Genomic DNA, 22,426 nt, shown 5'->3' with positions numbered 1-22,426 from the left:
ATAATAGAAATGTGGTGTGGTTACTTGTGCCTGCCACAGAGCTATGGCTGAAATGCGAAGAATTAATTCCAGGCATCGCTATGTATATGTATATATAATTGAATGCCGAAATAATTTGATAGTGATGTGCAGAGGGGGTGCGACGGCCCCAGGCATCCGATTCGGAGGGGCTTATCAAATCTCGTGGCATATCTACATATGTATGTACATACTATGATGCGAGAGTTTGCAATGCATCGACAGGTCCTTGGGGTTGGAGTCCAAATATTAATGTATATATTCTAAAATCAAAATAAGCAAGGTTATTAATAAACATTAGAATATAAATTTACTTTAATACTGAAATTTTATTTTATTTTTATTTATACACACAGATACCAGGAATGTCTGACAGTGTAACCCCAATGCGTTGTCCTAGATAATTAATTACAAACATTGCATCATTTTTTATTACATAAATCGTTGTATTTCGATTGACTGAAGAGCAGGAAATTAACAATTAATTAATGAATGAATCCATAGAGACATCTACGGATTTAGACTTGTGCACAAATTTTTACATATTTTACATAAATCAAATTCAGATATTTGTGACATAGCGGGTAGGATGGTTTTGATGGAGGAACTGTTTCAACAATAAATTGAAAAACTCAGATAAGAAACGATCGACTTGGAGCCGGAAATAAAGTCCGACCAGCAGCATTGAAGATTGTCACGAAATCGAATCCGGTAACCTCTCAGTGCTAAAAATAAACGCAACCGAGCTATACTGCTGGCTATTAATACATACATATGTATTATATGAAGTATTCTCATAAATCATCACGGTTTTTCAGCGCTCGGTTTTTTTCAGCTTCAGTTTTTCGGTTTTACATACATCTTATATGTATATAATTTCGAAATATACTTTGTATGTAAGTATTGTTGGTTGGGAACTTCGTTTCTAAGACGACAATCCAATTGGTTGAATATTATATATTTTTCGATTCAAAGAAATTTAATAAAAAAACAAATGCATATTTACTATTAGATTCGCCATGTTCAAGCTGTTTATATTACAAATACTGAGCGAAGCCGGGTAAAACAACTAATATAATATAATTTCAAAAGAGACTTTGTATGTTACTATTTTTGGTTCGTAGAAAAACAAATGAATATTCAAATAAATTTAATAAAATGTTTACTATTAGATTGGCCATGTTTATGCGGTTTATATTACAAATAAATACCGAGCGAAGCCTGGTAAAAACACTAGTATAATATACTTATGATTTGTTTATACTTCAAAAATCAAAGTCGTGGATTCTTAAAATTTGTCTTTTAAAAACAATTATTTAACTTGTTTTTTGAAAAAAGTGTTACGTACGATTAGAAATTTTCGTGTTTATTCTATTTAATTTTCTGTTTTATATTTTTGTTTCGTTTCTAAATTCGTAGTGACACATTCTGAACTACTGAATTTGACGCGCTTTTATTTCGGCTTTTTTTTTGTTATACAATATACAACTAAATAAACACAGAGTTTTGATAAATTGTGTGTTTATAGATTAATTAGATTTTCAAATGATTCAAGTACATAATAACTTAATGTAACGATGTCTATAAAACAATTTTAATAACTGTTAATTTAAAAATAAAGTTGTATATGTATACGATATTTTTGTTATTTTTCATTTTGCTAGTTACTGTCGCTAGTATGGAATTAATATTAATAAAATACTTCTTTTCACACTTTTACATTCTCTCGGGTACCATTCCAGCACTAATCTTGTCCACTTTTCATTTGAATCTCTTGACTCTATCACTATGTCAACTATGTACCTTTGTTACACTGATCACTAGTCACCGGAGCCTGAGGGGGCCGTGTATTGTTCAAAGGTTGTAAATGCATTGTTAAAGGTTTGCCGAACAATTGATAGCACTGTGACTATCCTACCTCTACTGATCACCCACGTATTCCGTGTGTCCGTTATGCCGAGCATACAGTGTTCCATACTTCTTTGCGTACATTAAACTTTGTATAAAATTTTAGCATTCTATGTTCAAATTTCGCATCCATTCGCCACCACAGGCAAAAGACATCGATCGAAGAGCTTTTTCTTCAGGCAAAGCGAAAACTTGGATTAAAATATGACATTCTAAAATAGTATGTATCAAGTATACAACAAGACAACCGAAATGCATTTTAAAAAGTACGATGTCTTGTTTCGTATTTTTTAACCCTTGAATGGTGACGTCTTTTCTGTTTGTAAGCCCGCCACGCTGAAAATTTCGCCAATATAGAATTATTTAGAAATCCAATAGAAAGCAGTTATAAAAATTGTAGCTAATTAAAACAAACCCTAGATCACTACCCTAGATAACTACTGCCGAGGATTTCGAGTTTTTTAAAGGTGTGTTAAGACTCTCTAATATATGTTGCAATAATACAAAATAAACAAAAAAGAAATATATTAACGAATCTTCTTCATTGTTGTTAAATTGTAATGCTCACAATCTAAAAGCCAAACCACAATCTAAAATTCTCGCAGTTACGAATTTCCATCGAGAAATTCTGCTATGATTATAAATTCAGAATTTCCGGCATTAACCATTCTTTATAAACATTGACACGGATTACACGACCCATGTTCAATGCATTTTTTTTTCAATGCTACCTGGAAAGACTCAGCGGGTAGTATTCTCGTTTATTTTTTACATACTCAAAATACAACGGCTATCTGCGTTTTTCAGGCCCATAGACTTGTTAGCAAAACGCCGATCGGCGTTGGTCAGCATTCAAAGGGTTAAAGTATTCATTTTCAAGATTAATTCTGCCCCATACTGTATATGTACCTATACATATAGAAATATTTTATTTCATTGATATGTACTATCTCTATTCAAATATATGGTTTGATTCTTACATGCCCAGCGAGATTGAAATAAGAATGGTTAGTCAGATAAATCGGAGTTGGCGCCGAACATTTGATCGTCATGGTGCTGATAATTTGATTGTCCTTCTGTATGTTGTAGACTAAGTTTGTTATGACTAAAGCCCGGATAACCACCGTGCCGTTCATCGTTCAAATGTTGTAAACGCATTTTTAAAGGTTTACCGAACCTTTTTTACAAAGTATTTACAACAATTGAACAATGAGCGGCGCGCTTTGGGTCCGTACTCTAGTTATGACATCTCCGGGATAGCCTTCCTCCCCGTCCACGGACAGGTAGCTGAACGTCACTTGAGTTCCATCGATGTACAATTTCCAATTGACTTTGTCGAAACCTTTAATTCCACCGTGCAAATGATTCTCCCCTCGATTCTTGCTCAGATTGTAGACCTGACAGTTCAACAGGAACTTGGCGTTACCAGTGCGATTGGCCACTCGTCCAACTGTCGCTCCGAAGTATGGATTCGTGGAAGAACGATAGCCGTCCATGTTGTCTTATCCGAGAACGACATCTTTGACTTTCCCTTGTTTGTCGAGTAGTTTGATGCGTGTTATTGTTGCTCTGTACGATATAACATGTACGGTCATTCCTTTCTCAGTCCCCCATACGAATTCTTTGATAACAGTTTTCCCATTGCAGAGATCCAGAGTGTCGAACTCCTTTACGGCCATTTTCGTACGTCATTTATCAATACTATGCAACTTCCGACACAATTGCTCTGGAAATTATTTGATAAAAATTAAACCACAAAACAAAATGAAATTTTTTTTACAGACATATCGTTATTCACTTGATAATTTTTCGGCTCTCATTTCTGTTTGCGTTGCACACGGTAGGCGCAGCTCTGCCATGGAGAGTCTCTCAACAACTGTCATCTCTTTGAGGATGGAGATGTTCGTGCGGTCGGTTCGCACATTTCGAAGGCATCTAACATGTTCCTTTCTCTCTTTTTAAGCGTCTCGACTCTCGAATGGGGGGGGATCACCAGAGATTGCACCGAACGGATTTTTTTGAAGTTAGTCTGTTAATTTGGGTGTGAGTCGGTGTTGAAACTCATTGAGAAAAAAAAAATTCGAAAGGAAAGTAAAAGCCATTCAATTATTTGTTTATTTTATCCTAACAACGCATGTAGCGACGCGAAAACATTTGAAATTATTGCGTTGCGTTTTTTTTTTTACAGATATATCGATTTTCACTTGATAATTTTTCGACTCTCATTTCTTTCCGGCCGCCTTTATATTTCGGCCACCTGTTTGCGTTGCACACATTTAGTGCACACGGTAGGCGCAGTTCTGCCATGGAGAGTCTCTCAGCAACTGTCATCTCTTTGAGGATGGAGATGTACGTGCGGTCTATGGAATGCGCAGCATCCGCCTCCAGCACCACATTTCGAAGGCATCTAACATGTGCCTTTCTCTCTTTTTAAGCGTCTCGACTCTCGAATGGGGGGGATCACCAGATATTGCACCGAACGGATTTTCGTTCTTCGAAGTTAGTATGCAGCTCTGCCATGGAGAGTCTCTTAGCAACTGTCATCTCTTTGAGGATGGAGATGTTCGTGCGGTCTATGGAATGCGCAGCATCTGCCTCCGTCACCACATTTCGAAGGCATCTAACATGTGCCTTTCTCTCTTTTTAAGCGTCTCGACTCTCGAATGGGGGGGGGATCACCAGATATTGCACCGAACGGATTTTCGTTCTTCGAAGTTAGTATGCAGCTCTGCCATGGAGAGTCTCTTAGCAACTGTCATCTCTTTGAGGATGGAGATGTTCGTGCGGTCTATGGAATGCGCAGCATCTGCTTCCAGCACCACATTTCGAAGGCATCTAACATGTGCCTTTCTCTCTTTTTAAGCGTCTCAACTCTCGAATGGGGGGATCACCAGATATTGCACCGAACGGATTTTCGTTCTTCGAAGTTATGTAGTCTGCAGCTCTGCCATGGAGAGTCTCTCAGCAACTGTCATCTCTTTGAGGATGGAGATGTTCGTGCGGTCTATGGAATGCGCACCACATTTCGAAGGCATCTAACATGTGCCTTTCTCTCTTTTTAAGCGTATCGACTCTCGAATGGGGGGGGGGGGGGGGGTCACCAAAGATTGCACCGAACGGATTTTCGTTCTTCGAAGTTAGTCTGTTGGGTGTGAGTCGGTGTTGGTAAGCTCATTGAGAAAAAAAAGTTCGAAAGGAAAGTAAAAGCCATCACTATATCATATCATACTTTATTATGTACATCGGAGCATCGGCAATGTTTACCACGCGAATGCACCAACGTATGTAGTTATCGTTTTCGAGTGTGGCTCGTCGAGTTTTGATGCGCCCCCCCACAGCGACGGCCCTGTACGGCTGACCACACACGCAGGGGGGCTCAGGGGGGCGCCAGGTGTGCGGTGGGTGGGGGGGAGGAAGTCAAACGAGTTGGTGAGGTGCGGCCGCCCAGTGTTCCCCCCTGTCTGTGCCGGCGTGGACGCGCCATTCTCGACAACGCGACAACACGCACACTCGTCAAACTTGCCGCCCTGTTGCACAGCCTCGGATGAGATTCGGTTATCATCTCGTGTGGTGTCCGGCTACAGACACGTACCGTTCCATAAGACAGAGGCACTTATGGAACAAGTTGGACTCGATCGTTTGAATTAAAGGTTGCGCGCCGCTGCCTCTTTCGAGTGTTGAACCGCATCTGCAGCTCTTCAAACGTATATATTAAAACCATATTTGACTACATACATATATTATATATAGATTGAATGCTTTTTATTATTACTAAATTATGTTCATCGTATGTCTATTTTAATAGCTACTGATCTACTGATCATTTTCTATTTTACAATTTTAATTTAATTTCGTTAGTAATCATAGTATTGTCTTATTCAAATGTTAATGTACAGCATAATTAGGAAAAAGAGCTCAAAAACCTATTTACAATTCTTATAAATGTTCATAATACATCTAATACATAATATAAATTTAAAGACTTTCAAAAGTCGAAGATCTAAAGCAGATTGTGTTCAGGTAATCTGTGTTTATACCTGCAGGGTATAGACATTTTGTTATAATCACCGAGACTCTTCACAAGTGTCATGTTAGTATGGTTATTAGTGATTCTGTCGTAGAATCTACTGGTTAGTTTGTTAGTAATGTCTGTAACAAACGGAATATTATATATGACATGCAGATTTTTTCACGTTAGTATATATGGGTGTATTATAAATTATTTTTAGGGATTTATTTTGTATTACTTGGAGCTTGGAAAAGTTAGTATTCGAGACGTTATTCCATACAGGTGAAGTATATAGACATTTCGTTGTAATCACCGAGACTCTTCACAAGTGTGTTGTTAGTATGGTTATTATTAGTGATCTGTCGTAATGTCTGTCTTTATCTATGTACGTAGTGACAACAGATGAAGTTTTGTGATCATGCGAAAATTCGAACTCGAGTTTTTGACTGATTGAAAATTGTGTCCGCGTGTGTGTCTGTGTATTTTGGGGATTTTTTGAACACCGTTAGGCCTATCAAACTAAAACTTAGTATTGGTTACTGAGATTCTTATCGACACGATGTAAATTTTCTCCAATTGTTAGAAATGGTACCTCCCCTTAAAGGTGTCCTCTTTTTTAAGTTTTTGAATTCAATTATTTCCCAAACCGCTAACTGAATCGGACTGAATTTTTTTATATGTAATGCAAATTGAATATTCATTGTTTTTTTATTAAATTGAACTTCACGGATTTTACGAACAAATAAACATACATACAAAGTCTCTTTCGAAATTATATATTAGACAGAGATTGTAAATAGGCTTTTGAACGTTTTTACCTATGATGCTGTTTACCAAAGGTACACAATCTTTCTTGGCGATCGACTTGTTATAAGAATCTTACAATTTCTATTGCTTTTTTTTAAGTCTTAAAAGTTAAAACCACTGGCTTACATATGAAAGTGGCAGAAGTCAAATTTTCAGTTCTAAAAACACTTTCTATTTGCCTTAATTCACAAATTGCTATCATATCTTTCAATTCGATATGTTCAGAATCTCGTTTTGCGAAATATTTCTCGAATTGAAGTAAAGTGGACTTTCAAACATGAAGGGTCATATCATAAACTTCCTTTAAATACAAGTATGTTTCTGGATTCAATGATTCTATCTATAAGATTTCAATTGTGTCAACGTAACATCATTTTTGCAATTTAATCCACTGTAATTCTAAATTTCTCACATCCATTGTAAAAATCATTGCGTCGGCTAGACATTATTTACATTCATACGCGACGGCGATGATAAGAAACTACAAATTTTATGAAGCTCAGTAAAGTCAGTAAACCTTTTGTTAAATTGGTCCAATATTTTTGGTTTTAAATGCTATTAATTTTTTGAAGACTTGTCACATTATTATCCTTTCCCTCATTTAAAAACGTTCTTATCTCAGGCAATAATACATATGATAGCATATTATTTGCTCAACCAGCATACTTCATTGTGAATCTGCAGAAGTGTCTCAACTTCTACCAAAAGCATTTAAAATGTTAATAGAATTAATTATTGTTCATATTTTATTTTAAAATATGGAAAATTCAATCGCAATTTAGATCGACCAAATGTTGTGTCGCGATTGACCTCTTGTGAATCCTTGCTAACATTAAAATAAGATAATACTATAAATACTAACAAGAAAAATAATATGTAAAATTGATAATGATAACTAGATCAATAGCAATTGTAATTGACCTAAAATGTACTGTGTACATAATTTATAAAAAATAAAAAGCATTTAAAATAAAAAAAGCTTTTTATTGTTCACTATACATACTTCTAAAGTATATTCTTATAGCTACTGATTCATTGATCATCGTCTACTTTACACATTATTGTTCTTGTTAGTATTGATAATATTATCTCACTTTGATAGGAAAAAAAGTTCAAAAACAAACTTACAATTAATTCTCTTGGGGTAATTTTCGAATGGTTCGGTGATTATTGGTCACAAAGTTACTAAAATCTCTATAACGGAACATCTGGCAGCCGAAAATTCCATCATACTAACGAGAACTTGAGTGCCAAATATTGTGTATTCGCGATTTTCATGGCAAAAATTGTCTTTGTGACCACCGCAATGTGATGAATAGTCCAATTACCTTTTCGAATATCTCTAGCGCTCTTCATACATAATACAGACTGATAATATGTCACGTAAACCATAAACCAAACGTTTTTCTTTTACATTTGTGAATAGTTGAATTCTTTAATAAATATATAATTCGTTAATAAATAATAAATACTAAGGATAAAAATTTTCAACCTGTCAATTGATTCGGTTCATTCGAACGCATTTTCCATCCCTTGTATTATGATTTCAAGTCTAAACACACGTTAGTATCTCCTCTAATGTCAATAATGAGAAAAAAAAAACATCGCGTCTCAGATTTGCGCACATTACATATTGATGAATCAAGTTTGTCGCAATCATGAGCCCTACGTTCGTTAGTAATTCAATATTCACATACATTATTTTGTAAAACAAATAATAATCATTCCATTTTAACGACTCCGGCAAAAAACCCACGACCCCACATCTGTAATTTCCACTTCACAGCTCTGCTATATACAGTAGTTTACTCTCAATTAACCCCAGGTGATGCATAATTAAAAAGGGGATTATTTGAAATCATAGATATAACGAACATATTATAAGCAAACGACAGGTTTGCGTATAATATGTTCGGCAAACGACATGTAGTATTTATAAGCAAACGACAGGTTTACATGTTCAATACATATTATTTATAATATAGACAATATTTCCTTTATGATTATCTCTTATTTCTTAGTTTTGAGAACATCAGTATTGTAACGTTGATTTATTGATGAAATTACTCTTTGATTCATAGTTTGAATTTAGCGTGGTTGCTAGCATTCGTTTTCAATATGTTTTTTCTATATAATATAAAATAAATATTAAATAATCAAGAGTATATTCAATAATACTATGTATATTGTGCATTATGTGTTGTTACCGTTATTTTATTGATTATATTGAACTTACTACTGATAAACAGTTGTACCAGTCTTTTATAGACGACAGTAATCGGATTTAACTACCCGCTGCAGAATCTATAATTTAATATTGGGTAGTAAATAGATTATTCGCCACATCGCCAGCTTACTGGTTAAGCAATCGTTCACTAGTTGTAAGTTCATTATCAATACCGAAGAATTCAATAAAAATTTTCGTTTATGATGAATATGTCTTATCGTATCATTTTTGGATAGCTCTTGATAATTTTATGTAAAATCCAGATCGACAGTCTCTCACCAAAGTTCGCCGGTTATATTTGACATTGATTTTAAGACGGTTTAGTATAAAATTGGCCCTACCAAAAATCGACTCACTTCAAACTCTCCATTATTTCCGCAAATGAAAAACTATTGTATATTAAAACTTTTCTCAAGATTATTTTAATACCTAGAGTTATCTTGACGAAGTTATACGAAGTTTTTTTTCTATTGTTTAGGCTTGGAAAGTGAAAACAATACGCTTATGGATTAGTATGCAAGTTGTGGTTATCCGTTCACGCGGTCGTATTTTGTGACAGAATTTGTACAATTTTAGGCCTAAATAAACAATTCAAAGTGCATATTAAACTATTTAAAAATAAATATTACAATTTAAGTTTGAATCTATACTTAATTTTGGAATACCTAGCTATTTTTAATTTCAAATTGATTGTTATGATCAAAAACAAAATTTAAAAGCTATTAATTCTTTTTTTTTTAGAATGAAATTATACATACATATATATGTACAAATGAGCCATTATATTTGAAAGTGGTATAAGTCTACCTTTATTCATGTCAAGAAATATTCCGCAAAACATTAAATATAGTGTTTTGCGTTTAACAATATTTAAAAATCCTGTTGGCCTGTAATACGTTTATTCTGCTTTTCCGAGATTCTGGACTTATTGAATTAAAATAAGTGATAACAATTTGTGAATTAAGTCAAACAGAAATAGTGTTTTTGGAACTAAAAATTGGATTTCCGCCACTTTCAAATATAACGGCTCACTTATAACGCACTTTTAAGTATAAATGTACATACATAAATGTGTACTAAAGGTAAATAAGATAAGATAATTTTATCAAGTTTTATTTGAATTTTTTTTTCATTCTTTATCGAGAAACGATTAAGTTGTTTGTATGTACATAGATGCCATTTTAAAAATCTATAATTACGAATATTTAAGATTTTTCATTTACCTTGTCGTAAAATACATACAAACAGTAAATCGAGCGACTCTATGAGTAGCTGATAAAATGATAAAAAATATATATAAAGATGTTTAGCAATGATCAAAGACAGCTTTTCTAAAATCTTAAAGGAAAAATTAATTTGATTAGTATACAAAATAATTTGAAAAAAATAATCATCGTCAGTTTGAGAAACAATGGTTTGTTTCATTTCTTATAATTGTTTTTTTTTATCATATAAATAGTTTTTTCCAAAGAAAACTGGTTTATACGTATCAATAACACAATCAACGTGTATGTTTTTTTATTGTTTCATGTCACGTTATACCAATGCATGTAGGTATTGCAGGTACCGATTCGACTAAAAGTGCATCGATGCTTATATTTTTAGATTCGTTCATCGTCACATTATTGACGACTCACCATCTCACTTGTCCAAAAACGTCTCTCGGGCATCGTTATGAAGTGTTGTCGATGGCAAAACGTGAAAGTTCCAAAGTTTAACCGGCCGTAAAATGATCAGAAGAAATCTGGAGCCTTGAATCAGCATACATATTGAAGCGTAGTCAAAATGGAGTCAAAATGATCTCGGACTTCATTCATGGACGAGGTGAATACATTGTATTTTATTATGCACGTTCTATGTTTTGAATTGGTGTATGCATGCATTTTACATTTGTAAAATATTGTGGCTGATGTAAAATTCGATCGTATAATGGTTTCATTGGCTCGAAAATGTGCATCTTATTTTACCTACAAATGTACCAGTGGTGTGCCGTCATTGGACTGGAGGGAGTAGCCTAGTCCTCTAAAATATTTTACCTATAATTTAAAAACATAAACAATTCAATTCAATAAATTCAAACCGTGTCCATATTGATATTTATTATTCGGATTAGAGAAATTCGGAAACCGGAATCGGCCTTACCTGAGGTAGTGGTAGTGGATTGTTATGGTATGGTCCGCCACGTAGCTTGCTTGTACGGACTTGCCATTTCAATTCTGTTCCCTTCGCGGTACTGATGAATTGTTATGTATGCGTGCTGTTGAAGACAAAAAATCTTTTTATTTATTCGTCTCTTCAAGCATTTATGGAATTTTTACTAAGATTATTTTGATTTGTGTCTTGTTTTAAAGTAAAGAATAAAACGGAAGTGAGATTTTTTTCCTCTTAGAAAGGTCAAAAATGTTGTGGCTACTATTCTTTCCACACCCCCGAGTGTATCAAGCTGAAAATTTATATTTGTATTCTTTATATACTAACTTAAAGTTGATAAGGTTTTGGTCAGAATTCTTAAACCAGAAGTAATATTTTTTTTAATCAATACTTCATTATTTTATTTTGACCTTTTACATTATTTTTATTTTCTTGATATTTAATGTGTATATTAATTATAGTGATTATAAGTAATAAAACAATTTCGAACAAAATCTGACAGTCGGAAGTAGAACTTTTGTCTTGTGTAAGTTTCCCTACATTCGTGCTCAATCTGTATCGAAAACGCTCCCATAACCGGTATTTGTGAATGTGTATGTAATTTTAATTATCTAATTTTGTTTTTTGACCTTCTTATATTCCTCAAATACATACATAGATAAAGTCATGGGTTGGTCACATCCGAATTTTTACTTTGAAGTCTCAAATATGTGCTAAAAGTTTATAATACGCGCACGTGAAAAAAGTACACGAAACTTTAACGCCCACAAACGTCAATGGAATCCATACATCTGTCATTCGCAATAGCCCGCAAAGACCAAATTTATTGAGATGCCAAAAGAGACGCCACGACTGAATATTGTTCAACAGACACTTAAAGTTTTATGAACTCCACGCTTCAAAGAAAGGCATTGATTTTAAAATATATGTATGCGTGTCGGACACAAAGAGCATGTAAATACATATATCGTTTCGGAATCGGTACATTAAAATTGCTTAAATAAAAACAACTTACACTTAATGAGTATTAGAATAGTGAAAATTTATCATTTCACAATTCTAGAAACGTTTATACGTACACACACACACACACACACACACATACATATGTACAGGGCCGTGCCCAGTGGCGTAGCCAGGATTTTGTCAAGGGGGGGGGGGGGTTTGACAGGAAATAGGCAAGATAATTTATATAATTTATATTTAATTAATATAAAATCACAACATATAAAAATAAAGTAAATACATAATAAAAATATGGTATGAACTAAATTCAAATAAAATAAAAATAATGAATACTTTAAAAAAGTATGAAATTCACAGATCCAATCTTCGTGTCTTTATTGTAGGCATATGTAATATTTTTTCTGCACTAACATTTATATCCCTATGAATATTTAATAAAGCAAGTCCATTTAGTCGATTTTCCGACATCGTATTTCTTAAATATGTTTTTAGTCGTCGTAGTGTGGAAAAGCTCCGTTCGTTCACTTGTGGCTATTGTCATCGGAAGTGTTGCTAGAATTTTTAGTATGTAAATATTGGTATGTAAATATTTTAGTATGTAAATATTTTTAGTATGTAAATATTTTAGTATGTAAATATTGGGGAATATTGAAGGATTGTAAATTGCAATTGCAGCTAGTGCGTTTTTTGGTCGATTTTCACTAGTACTTATATATTGCCACCACATTTCCAACTCTTCAGTTAGAATGCAAGGCCCACAAAATATATATTGGTTGTAAATTTCCCCCAAGGTCTTTATCTTATTTTTTAAAATACTTGATGGTTCAGAGATTTTTCCATCGGGAAGCAAACATTGGAAATTTTCAAATAAATGTCCTAAAAATCTGTCATGGATTTGTGATAATTTGTGGGATATTTTGCCGCCGACTGCGCTCCGCCAAGGGGGGGTCCAGACCCCCCGGACCCCCCCCTTCGCTACGCCACTGGCCGTGCCTACCATATGTACAAATGTGTGCGACGCACACAGGCGGTTGAAATATAAAGGCGGGCGAAAGAAATGAGAGGGAAATAACGGTATAGCAGGTATAGCTTCGGTCCGCATATAGCTAGGTCTTTTATGTTCTATTGTCTTTGCGACTGCCAGATGTATTAATTCTTCATGGATGTTAAGTATTGTCCTATATCTGGGATTGGGGATAAAAACACTATATTTTCATGCATGAATTTGAAAACGTCCAGTCTCTCTGGTCGTCTGGTCCTGTTCAGAACTAAATGCTTTGGTTTTCTGTCCGTTTTTTTCTGGCTAATTTTTATTGTGATTAAAATTTTCAACACTGCACCCTGAATTAATATGATTTATAAAAATGCTGATAAAATTTAAGAGCGGCTGATTTAAGTTTGCACACAGGTGGCTGAACTCCTAGGTGCGGCCCTGCATATGTACATATGTAAATAGTTACATATGAATGGATCTGTCGCAAATGGGAATCGTGCAGGGGGAATGTTTTTCATTTTTTTTGTTACAGAGACGGGAAAAACTATTTTGAGATTTGTTTTTTTTATTAATGTCAAGGCGTCGCGAAGGATGGGGTGCAGTTGCAAGAATATGCATAAAGAATCTTTTGCAAGCGTTTTCACGTCTCTGGAAGCTTTCTTTTTTCGTTTTATCGGTGACTGCGAAATGAGTATTTACTTTCTTTGATGTCTCTGGTGACATTTATGGACCGTTACAAACATTTCATCGACAAAATCAGTTCAGTGTGGGAATGAACGATATTCAATATCCTTCAAGGAACACGTCATCTTTGAAACTCCTAATTATAAACAATACTAATTATATTGGGTAGGTTTAAAATGTATAAAAACATATCAATGTATTTATACAGTGTAGGGATTTGCAAAGTGCAAATTTCATAAACCGGTAAACGGTAAATAATATTCCCAACTATTGGTATAATTTTTTTAACGAATTTGTAAATCGAGTTTTCGATTATAAATATATATTGTAAGATTTATTTACATTGTATATACTGATTAGCTGTCGTCACAGTCGTTTCTGATTGGCTGGATTGGTCAAAGACGTTTGTGATTGGAAAACCATGTAAAGAAATAAGTATTTTTTAAACATTATTATTGTTGAAGTGTTTTTTTTTTTTTTTTTTAACGTACATATATGAGTTAATCTATTAATTGTTTGATATATTTTAATTAATCGTCAGGTATACACTTAGAGCAGACAGATATTTAAATTACAGCATTGAATAGGAACAAGAGAAGAGTCGAGGGGAGTTATGTAGGTGGGCGTGAGATTTTTGATCCTTCACGTTTTACAAATTTCACATGCAATGTTAAATCGTGCTCGCTGTTTAACCCTTTAACGTATTTTGTAGGTCTCTTTTTACTACACGTAAAGTAAATACAGATGAGGGTTGCTTGTTGAGATTTGGTAAAAAATAAAAAAAAAAACAAGTCAAACAGTTTTTATTTTTCAACATAGTATCTGTTAATAGTACACACTTCGTTCTATAATTTATTTTGTACCGTTGATTTCCAGAATATAATTTAAAAAATTCATATTTGTACGGTACTATGTGGATTCGTGTTTTTAGTTTATTTTCAAGTTTTGTAAGTATGCACTCGATCCACTGCATAATGTGTATGGAGCAGTAGACTTTACCGTTCCCCTTTTCCATTGCAAATTTAACCAGTCTTTTCATCCGGTAACGAGACGTCGACGACAAATATTGGACAACAGGGGGGAATACTTTTTTTTATATTTCGCTTTCACTGGGGGATGATGGGGGTAGTGTATCATGAAGGATGTCTATTTACCATCACGCCTGCTTTCCAGCTTTTATTTGTGCGGAATGTGAAACTTACATACATACATATACTTAAACGTATTACTTTGCACTTACAACTGAGGACACGTTGAAAACAGTGAATTTTGGAAATTGGAAAAGGCGGTCTTGGAAAGTTGCAAAAATCGTAAATTTGACCAAATTTCAACCTTATTTTAAATTATTTAAGCTCGTTAATTTTTTTTAATCTTTCTCACCATATTTATGGCATAATGTTACCTGGAAAAGTCTCAAATAGGACGTTTATATACCTTACTTGCGCGTGTGCAAACAGGATGCAAGATGAAAGCCATACTTATGCCAATTTAAGAGCCATATCAGTGGCCACTGTCTTAGGCCACGAAACTCGGGCAAATGACTTCAATGAGTCCAAACATTATATATGTATGTTACAGTTGAAATGTATCTTCCAATTGTAATATATTTTAACCAGTTGGAGTATATTTCAGCTACCTTGGTACTAACTACCTTTATAGTTGAAGTGTATTTTCAGTCATAATATATTTTGACTAGTTGGAATATATTCCGTCTAATCCACGCAAGTTGATTTATATGGCGAATTACATTCTTAATGGTCAACATAAATTACAACTGAAAATGCAGTCAACTATAAGTTGGAACCAGGTTAGATGAAGCGGTTAGGTTTTCGTGAAAACGTCATTTGACTAGCAAATTGAGTTGGAAAGTCACATTTTTGTTTTGAACACATTCTTAGATGTGATCATGGATCAATATTAAGTATATTATCATTCACAGCCATTCGCCTTCCAATGCTGGATGAAGGCTTCTCCAACACACTTCCATTCGTCTATATTTTGAGAAACTCATTCATCTCACCCCACACATTTTTTTGATTTCATCCACCCATTTCCACTATGGCTTTCTTTGCACCATTTTACATTATCTCGGGTACTATTCGAGCATTTCTTTCGTCTATCTTTCATCCTTGTCATACTTCTCACCATCGTATTCCGTTTCCTATCTCTTCTTTTAATACCGAGCATACGTCGTCCCATAATTTTTTGAGTACATTGGACTTTATGCAACATTCTGGCGGTCAGTTTTGTATTCATACACCATCACCAGCAAAACACATTGATCGAAGAACTTTTTCTTCAGGAGTAATGCATACATATGAATTATAACTAAAGAGCTGACTAGAGCGCGCCGTTCATTGTTCACATGTTGTAAATGCATTGTTAAAGGTTTGCCGAACTTATTTTACAAAGCATTTACAATAATTGAACAATAGACGGCGCGCTCTGGGTCCGCGCTTTAATTATATCGTTTATTATTCATACGTATGTATATACATACATACGTATATCATCATACATATATATAATATCGCTATTCTGTTTGTCTGAGATAACACTCGCCGTACTATAATAGTCGTTTCGATTCAACATACATACATATGTATGTACGTCACAGTTAAACCACTGCCAAAACGTATATACGAATAAAATAACCAAAAAAAAAAAGCTTCTATATATACTATTTGCTAAAAATGTTTCCTCTTGGCAGAGAATTTACCGTCATCTATTGAAAATTTATTTAATTAATTAATTTTTCTATTGGTGTTTTATATTGTTTACATGTAGGTAGGTAGAAAGTTTTTATCGGGCACAACACTAGTCTAATATATTTTTGATAAATTGAAATATTTATAAAATAATATAAGACAGATTAGATTATGTATACATGGTACTTTTCATCTAAACTATCCACACTAAGCCGTAGCTTGGGTAGTTGCACCCGGAGGCAAACGTGCTACTTGCCTCCCCCCTCACTCCTTTATTATTTTATATAATATAATATTATATTAAGTATATTATTTTCTATAGTCTGGTATATTACCAACTGTGTTTTGGCGCCCCCCCCCCCCCAATCTTGCGTCCATGGTCATCTGCTCCCCACACTACAGCCTTGTACCCACAGTATAATTTGAAAGTTGAAAGTATAATTAGTGGAGGAAGAGGGTTGGGTTGATTTACGCTGCAGCACAGTGATTTTAATGTGTCACTACATTTTTTCAGGATGAAGACGACTCGATGAAGGTGTGGCAGGCGGGGGGCGACTTTGGGGCCATATTTCCCCCGCCTCCACCCCGGCCCCCGCACTTGATGATACCTGAACCAGATGGTACCCAGTTGGACGACGAAGATCAGTTCAAGTGCGACTTGTGCTCGTGGGCGAGACCCCATCAAAGAATCCCGTCATCCGACAAGGATTCTAGTAATTTTGCAATTTTCTCAACCCGTTCATCATCATCATCATCACTGGTGGTTGCACTAGCGTAACTAACAATCAATCAACCGGTTGGTTACAGGTGGACAGGACATCGGTTGGATCTTGACGCTGGTGATTGTCGCATTGGCGTCAGCTGCCGTCACCGCAATTGTAATGCTAACTTTGCCAAGGTGTTGGAGGTACAACTTTTTGCCAAAATATATCACATGTTAAAAATACTATACGGCTACTATAAAATTACTTGGTTTTTCAGGAGAATTATGACGAACTTTAACTGCTCAGGTGAGATCTATTCCCAAAATGAACCGTAACGATGTATCTATGTAAATGCGCTTGCGATCTTGTTGCAAATTGCGATGTTACATTATATGCATATATGTAAATTTGATAAATTGCGTTGCTTAAAGTTTACGACATTGAAACATTTGTATGTATGTGTTATAATAAAAGGACGTAGTTCTGCAAAAAGGACTTGACTCATATGTGTAATATTTAAACAGCATGTATTGTAAAATAAAACTTGTAAAGTTTGCTACTAGTAGGCACTATTGTAATTCATCTGCTGTAGGAAGACACTTAAACTTAAGTCAAACTTAGCTTAAACGTCATCTCGACAAATAGCATTTCGCAAATTCAATGTTTAATTGCCTATACGAAATGCTACTGGTTTAGAGGCATCATGTACGTTTTTCCCAAGTGTCTTCTTGTAGTATTTTCAAGTGCCTTCTTATAGTGTCTTATAAAAGTTTTATGATTGTATTTAGAAAACATGTATTAGAAGGGTTGATAAATTCTAGAAGGAGTTTTTTTTAAATGCTTTTTACTGTTCGTATAATAAATTATGTTCACAATACATTTTAGATATATTCTAATAGCTACTGATCTAGTGATCATTGTCCCTTTTACACATTTTTCTTGTTAATATTTATAGTATAATATTACCTTTTTTTAATGTTAGTGTATATGTTACAGTCCAAATGCTCACTCCGAATGTACACGTTTTAGTTCAAGTGCTAATAGTCAAAAACTATCTTCAAATAGACTCACCAGGTGTCTCATAAAACTTTTATTTGTTGCGACAATGTTAAAATGCGAAGTATTTTAAAGGAAAATTCTACGGAAACCGCATTGTAACGTTGCTATAATTTTCGTTTCCGCTAATATTAAAAATATTGCAACCCAGATTAAGCAGGCATACATATGGAGTACAAACGATTGAGAATACTTAAACTAATGCCTACTAGTTTGCGCATGAATAAAATAGTTCGTTTGTTCGTTTTTTTACACTATAACTGGTCAGATTGGTGCGTGTATGAACAAAATAGTATATTCATGAACGAACCAAATGAACACTTGCACTATAACATATACGCCTAATAATTAATCAATTATATGTAGAAGGGTTGATATATTACTTATGTAAGTTGCATGGACCCGTTTTGCAGAACAACTTATAAATTATTGCTTGGTGCATATAGCGAACATTATGTATATTGTTTGTATAAAGATAATAGTTTTGTAGTATAATATAAGGCCTAATTTACAAGTTTCAAGTGATTTGGTCAAATTTGATTTGGTCGCGAGTGCAATTTACGTACCATTCAGATTTTGAAAATGCTCGTCCATATATTATGTATGTATCTACACACGGTTCCCGGAAAGATGCACTGAATTGCACTGAATAGTAGCGCACTTTCGATATGTGATAATTTTCAAAGGCGCTCAAAAATAACGTACGCAATAGAATTCGACAAAGAAAGGTTAGCACCCTCGGATAACATACCAATACCCCACAAATTCCAATGCATTACTTCTCGCTTAGCATCTTTGAGAGTTTGGATGTCTCGAGAGTGCAAGTGTCTCGAGTGCATTTTACCGGTCACCATCTACATATCTACACACATCTCTTTCTGTGACCACTGGCAGCGCGAGGATTTTTATACTGTCCATAGTAATATTTTTTTGCAACTATCTGCCCAATTAATTCAGAACAAATTCAAAACATTTCGGTGAAAATAAAAAGTCGTTTAATTATGAAATGTGAGAAATTCGAGTAGACAGAAAAACAGGGATATTTGAAAATTCATAGATTTTTTTAAAATGTATCAATATACATAATATGGCAGTAAATAGTTTAAGTTGAAAATAAGCATTGAGAATTATTGAGTGTCGCCGGAGGGGGATGACTAACCCTTTATGAAAAAAGCTTGTAAAAAGAGACTTATCTCTCGTCGGGTATCAAGCTACGAATGATGTCGAAATAGAAATCCTGATAACAAATCCCCCATTCATTATACCTCTTGTAATACAGTCTACATTTAATTAAAATTTTGAAACCAAGAAAGAAATCTTGCATACGAAAATTGCTTATTTATTCGCAATTTTCTTATGCAAGATTTCTTTCTTGGAATCAAAATTTTAATTAAATGTAGACTGTATTACAAGAGATATAATGAATGGGGGATTTGTCAACAGGATTTCTGTTTCGACATCATTCATAGCTTGATACCCGACGAGAGATAAATCTCTTTTTACAAGCTTTTTTCATAAATGGTTAGTCATCCCCCTCCGCGTCACTCTGCACTTACCTATTAACCCTCTCTGCAGAGACAAGCGAGTGACACAAATACCCAAAAATGCCAGAGGTCAGGTGGAAGCTTAGAACGAAATTAATTGTTTTATTTTTGGAAATATTGATTTTTAGGTGGAAACGCAAGGAACAGCCCCAGAAGCACCTCCAGTGGTGAAGTGAATCGAGTTGTCGAAAGCGAAGCAGTACATGAGAGTGTCGAGAGGGCCAAGAAGTGTTCACTGCCTCCGGCCCAAAACCACTACACTCACATCGAGAGGGAGTTGAATCGTACTCCGGCCCTTTTAAACATGGAGGGCTCCAATCCTAGTAGTGCTTATTACTCAGAGTTGTCCGCAGGGGATTTGACTTACGAAACGGTGGATCTGCACATTCTCCCACAGCGGCTATTGTCGCGTTCTTCGCCCATTCCCTCTCAGCCAGAATACGAGTAACCATTTCCATACATTTATTATACCTATAGGTATAATCCATCCGTTGCTGGAAGACACAGGTAAAACGTACATGCCATCTCTTTCACCGCCTCTCCACCAATAGCAGTTCGTATAGACAATAGAAAATTGCACATACGAAATGCTATTGGTCGAGATGGGGTTAATAGTGCGTTTTACCTGTGTCTTCCCACAGCGGATGGATTACAGTTCGGTGATTAAACCGAACTGGATGATGCGAACACGAAACAAGTAGACATAAAAAACTTCGTTTATCATTTTTTTAACCTCAATCCGGATAAGGTGGGTCCAACTCTTAACTCGACTGTAAAAAAAATTGTTTAGGATCCTTCTAATATTTCCTTTAATGACTAATTACCTTATTTATTTATTACAATAAAACATTTTCAGGCCTGTAGGTTCGCCAGAAAAAAAAATTTTGGAACGCAACCGCTACGGCAATTACATACTACGGGCTTATGCATTTTGAAAGTTCTACTGCATTTTATAACATTCAATAATAAAAATAGTAAAGAAAAATTTCAAAATTGAAACCAATGTATTTCAGATATTTGGGATAAAATAAACGATAATATTTTATATCCAAAGATAAATTTGATCAATAGAGATGGAAATAAAGAAATAAAGATTATATCTGATCAGAAATTCATTCTATTCGTCTAATTATGAGTCGGAATGAATTTTTGAATGTCCATGTCGACAATATGCTATCAAAAATCAGGTATGGAATTAAATATTCTGGAATATATACAATTTTAGCAGCAAAAGACTGCATGCGGCCCGCAAGCCACGGGTTGATTATCACGGCTCTAACGTGAAACGTTGTTTTAATTGATACAAATAAATTATTTTCATTTTAATCAAAGCAATACCTGTAAAATATAAAATTACGTCAACTAACTTACTTTTCTTTTCCAAAGTGTTATTTATTATTTTTAATTAAAATATATTTTATTTCATCAAAAGAAATCATAGTATGACTTTTAAAATAAGTTAGAACCAAAATAAACAGTAAAACATCTAAAAAGCAGGCCAATGAACCGTATCCGTTTGTGTTAGAAAATTATAATATTCGTACTAGGGTTAAATGTAAATACATACATATATTCAATTTTGAAAGTAGCAGAATTCACAGTGTAAAATTTTTCTGTTGAGAACGGTTTTTTTCAAAAAGTCAAAATCTGAGGAAAAGGTTTTTATCTCCATTGCATTTGTATTTGTCTTCTGTAATAGATTTAAGTGAGTAGGTTGGATTTTTGTGCCAATATTTCTCTTCATTCGTGTTTGTATTTTCCAGTTAGTTTGTGGTTTAATTCAATCCCTATCATAGGTTAATCATCAGGGTCTATCTTTCGATGGAAACTAGTACAGTTGTTAATTTGGATATATTTTTGGAGAACAGTCATTTTAATAATTTTGAACAGAATATATCCGAATTAAATACAAGAAAGGGAAGGATTGAGATATAACAATAAAAATGACCCAGATCTCTCTTTTCATTAGTATTTAGTTAGTATTTTCACTCATATATATAAAATATATATTGGTAAATATGTTGTGATATTCGTCTAATATCTTATATTAATATAAACTATTATATTTCGAATCGTACCTTTATTGTGTATGATTAGATTTGAGAATACTCATGGGCGTTTGCAACGTACGCAGGGGACCCGAATTTTTTATAAACTGTCAATAGACTTATTTGAAATAATCAAAATACCATACGTCTATGTATACCTTAATAATATGCTAAATACGACTCAAATTTTTGCCCAATTCTGATCAGGACCATTTCATATGCACATACTTATTGTATATGTACTAGGCAGATAGAGTTTTGAGTCGAATTTCGCTCCTATAAGTTATGGCATTAGATATTGTTAGTATACATACATATATCTTTATCACAATGACCTCTGTGGGATGCATAAAAAAACATATATTGCTATTTACAAATCTTGATGTTCTTTTAAAATTGAATTAACTAATTGTATTGCCTATTTGTGTGTAAATAAAATAAACAATTTGAGAAAGACTGACGAAAGGAAACTTTTTTGGAAACAATATTTTTTTCCAATTAAAATAAATTTTGGTTGCTCAAAATTAAATGTGATTTAATGTATACAAAATTATTTTAAATTCAATGAATGCGAATTTACTTACAAAAGATGTTGTACAATA

The 22,426-nt window shown here is 34.1% G+C and overlaps 1 protein-coding gene and 1 pseudogene across 2 annotated transcripts; one reads left to right on the top strand and one right to left on the bottom strand.

Annotated features, from left to right (window-relative positions):
* Window positions 1-3,119: 3,119 nt before the first annotated feature.
* Window positions 3,120-3,478, bottom strand: LOC143922322 (galactose mutarotase pseudogene; annotated as a pseudogene).
* Window positions 3,479-5,349: 1,871 nt separating this feature from the next.
* Window positions 5,350-20,737, top strand: LOC143922633 (uncharacterized). 2 transcript variants are annotated; one of them, XM_077445962.1, is made up of 6 exons: window positions 5,350-5,630; window positions 10,575-10,793; window positions 16,987-17,185; window positions 17,280-17,379; window positions 17,454-17,482; window positions 19,905-20,737. In XM_077445962.1, the coding sequence occupies exons 2-6, from the start codon at window positions 10,785-10,787 to the stop codon at window positions 20,222-20,224; spliced, it is 657 nt and encodes a 218-aa protein (XP_077302088.1). In that variant the 5' UTR covers window positions 5,350-5,630; window positions 10,575-10,784; the 3' UTR covers window positions 20,225-20,737. The 2 variants fall into 2 exon arrangements, with proteins under 2 accessions (XP_077302088.1, XP_077302089.1); XM_077445963.1 differs by lacking the exon at window positions 10,575-10,793 and having other exon boundaries at window positions 5,373-5,630.
* The last annotated feature ends 1,689 nt before the right edge of the window (window positions 20,738-22,426 follow it).

This window comes from Arctopsyche grandis, chromosome 2 (assembly GCF_051622035.1).
Source record: "Arctopsyche grandis isolate Sample6627 chromosome 2, ASM5162203v2, whole genome shotgun sequence".
Classification (NCBI taxonomy): domain Eukaryota; kingdom Metazoa; phylum Arthropoda; class Insecta; order Trichoptera; family Hydropsychidae; genus Arctopsyche; species Arctopsyche grandis.
The sequence above is the reverse complement of the archived record's forward strand: the minus strand, read 5'-3'. Positions and strand labels throughout refer to the sequence as shown.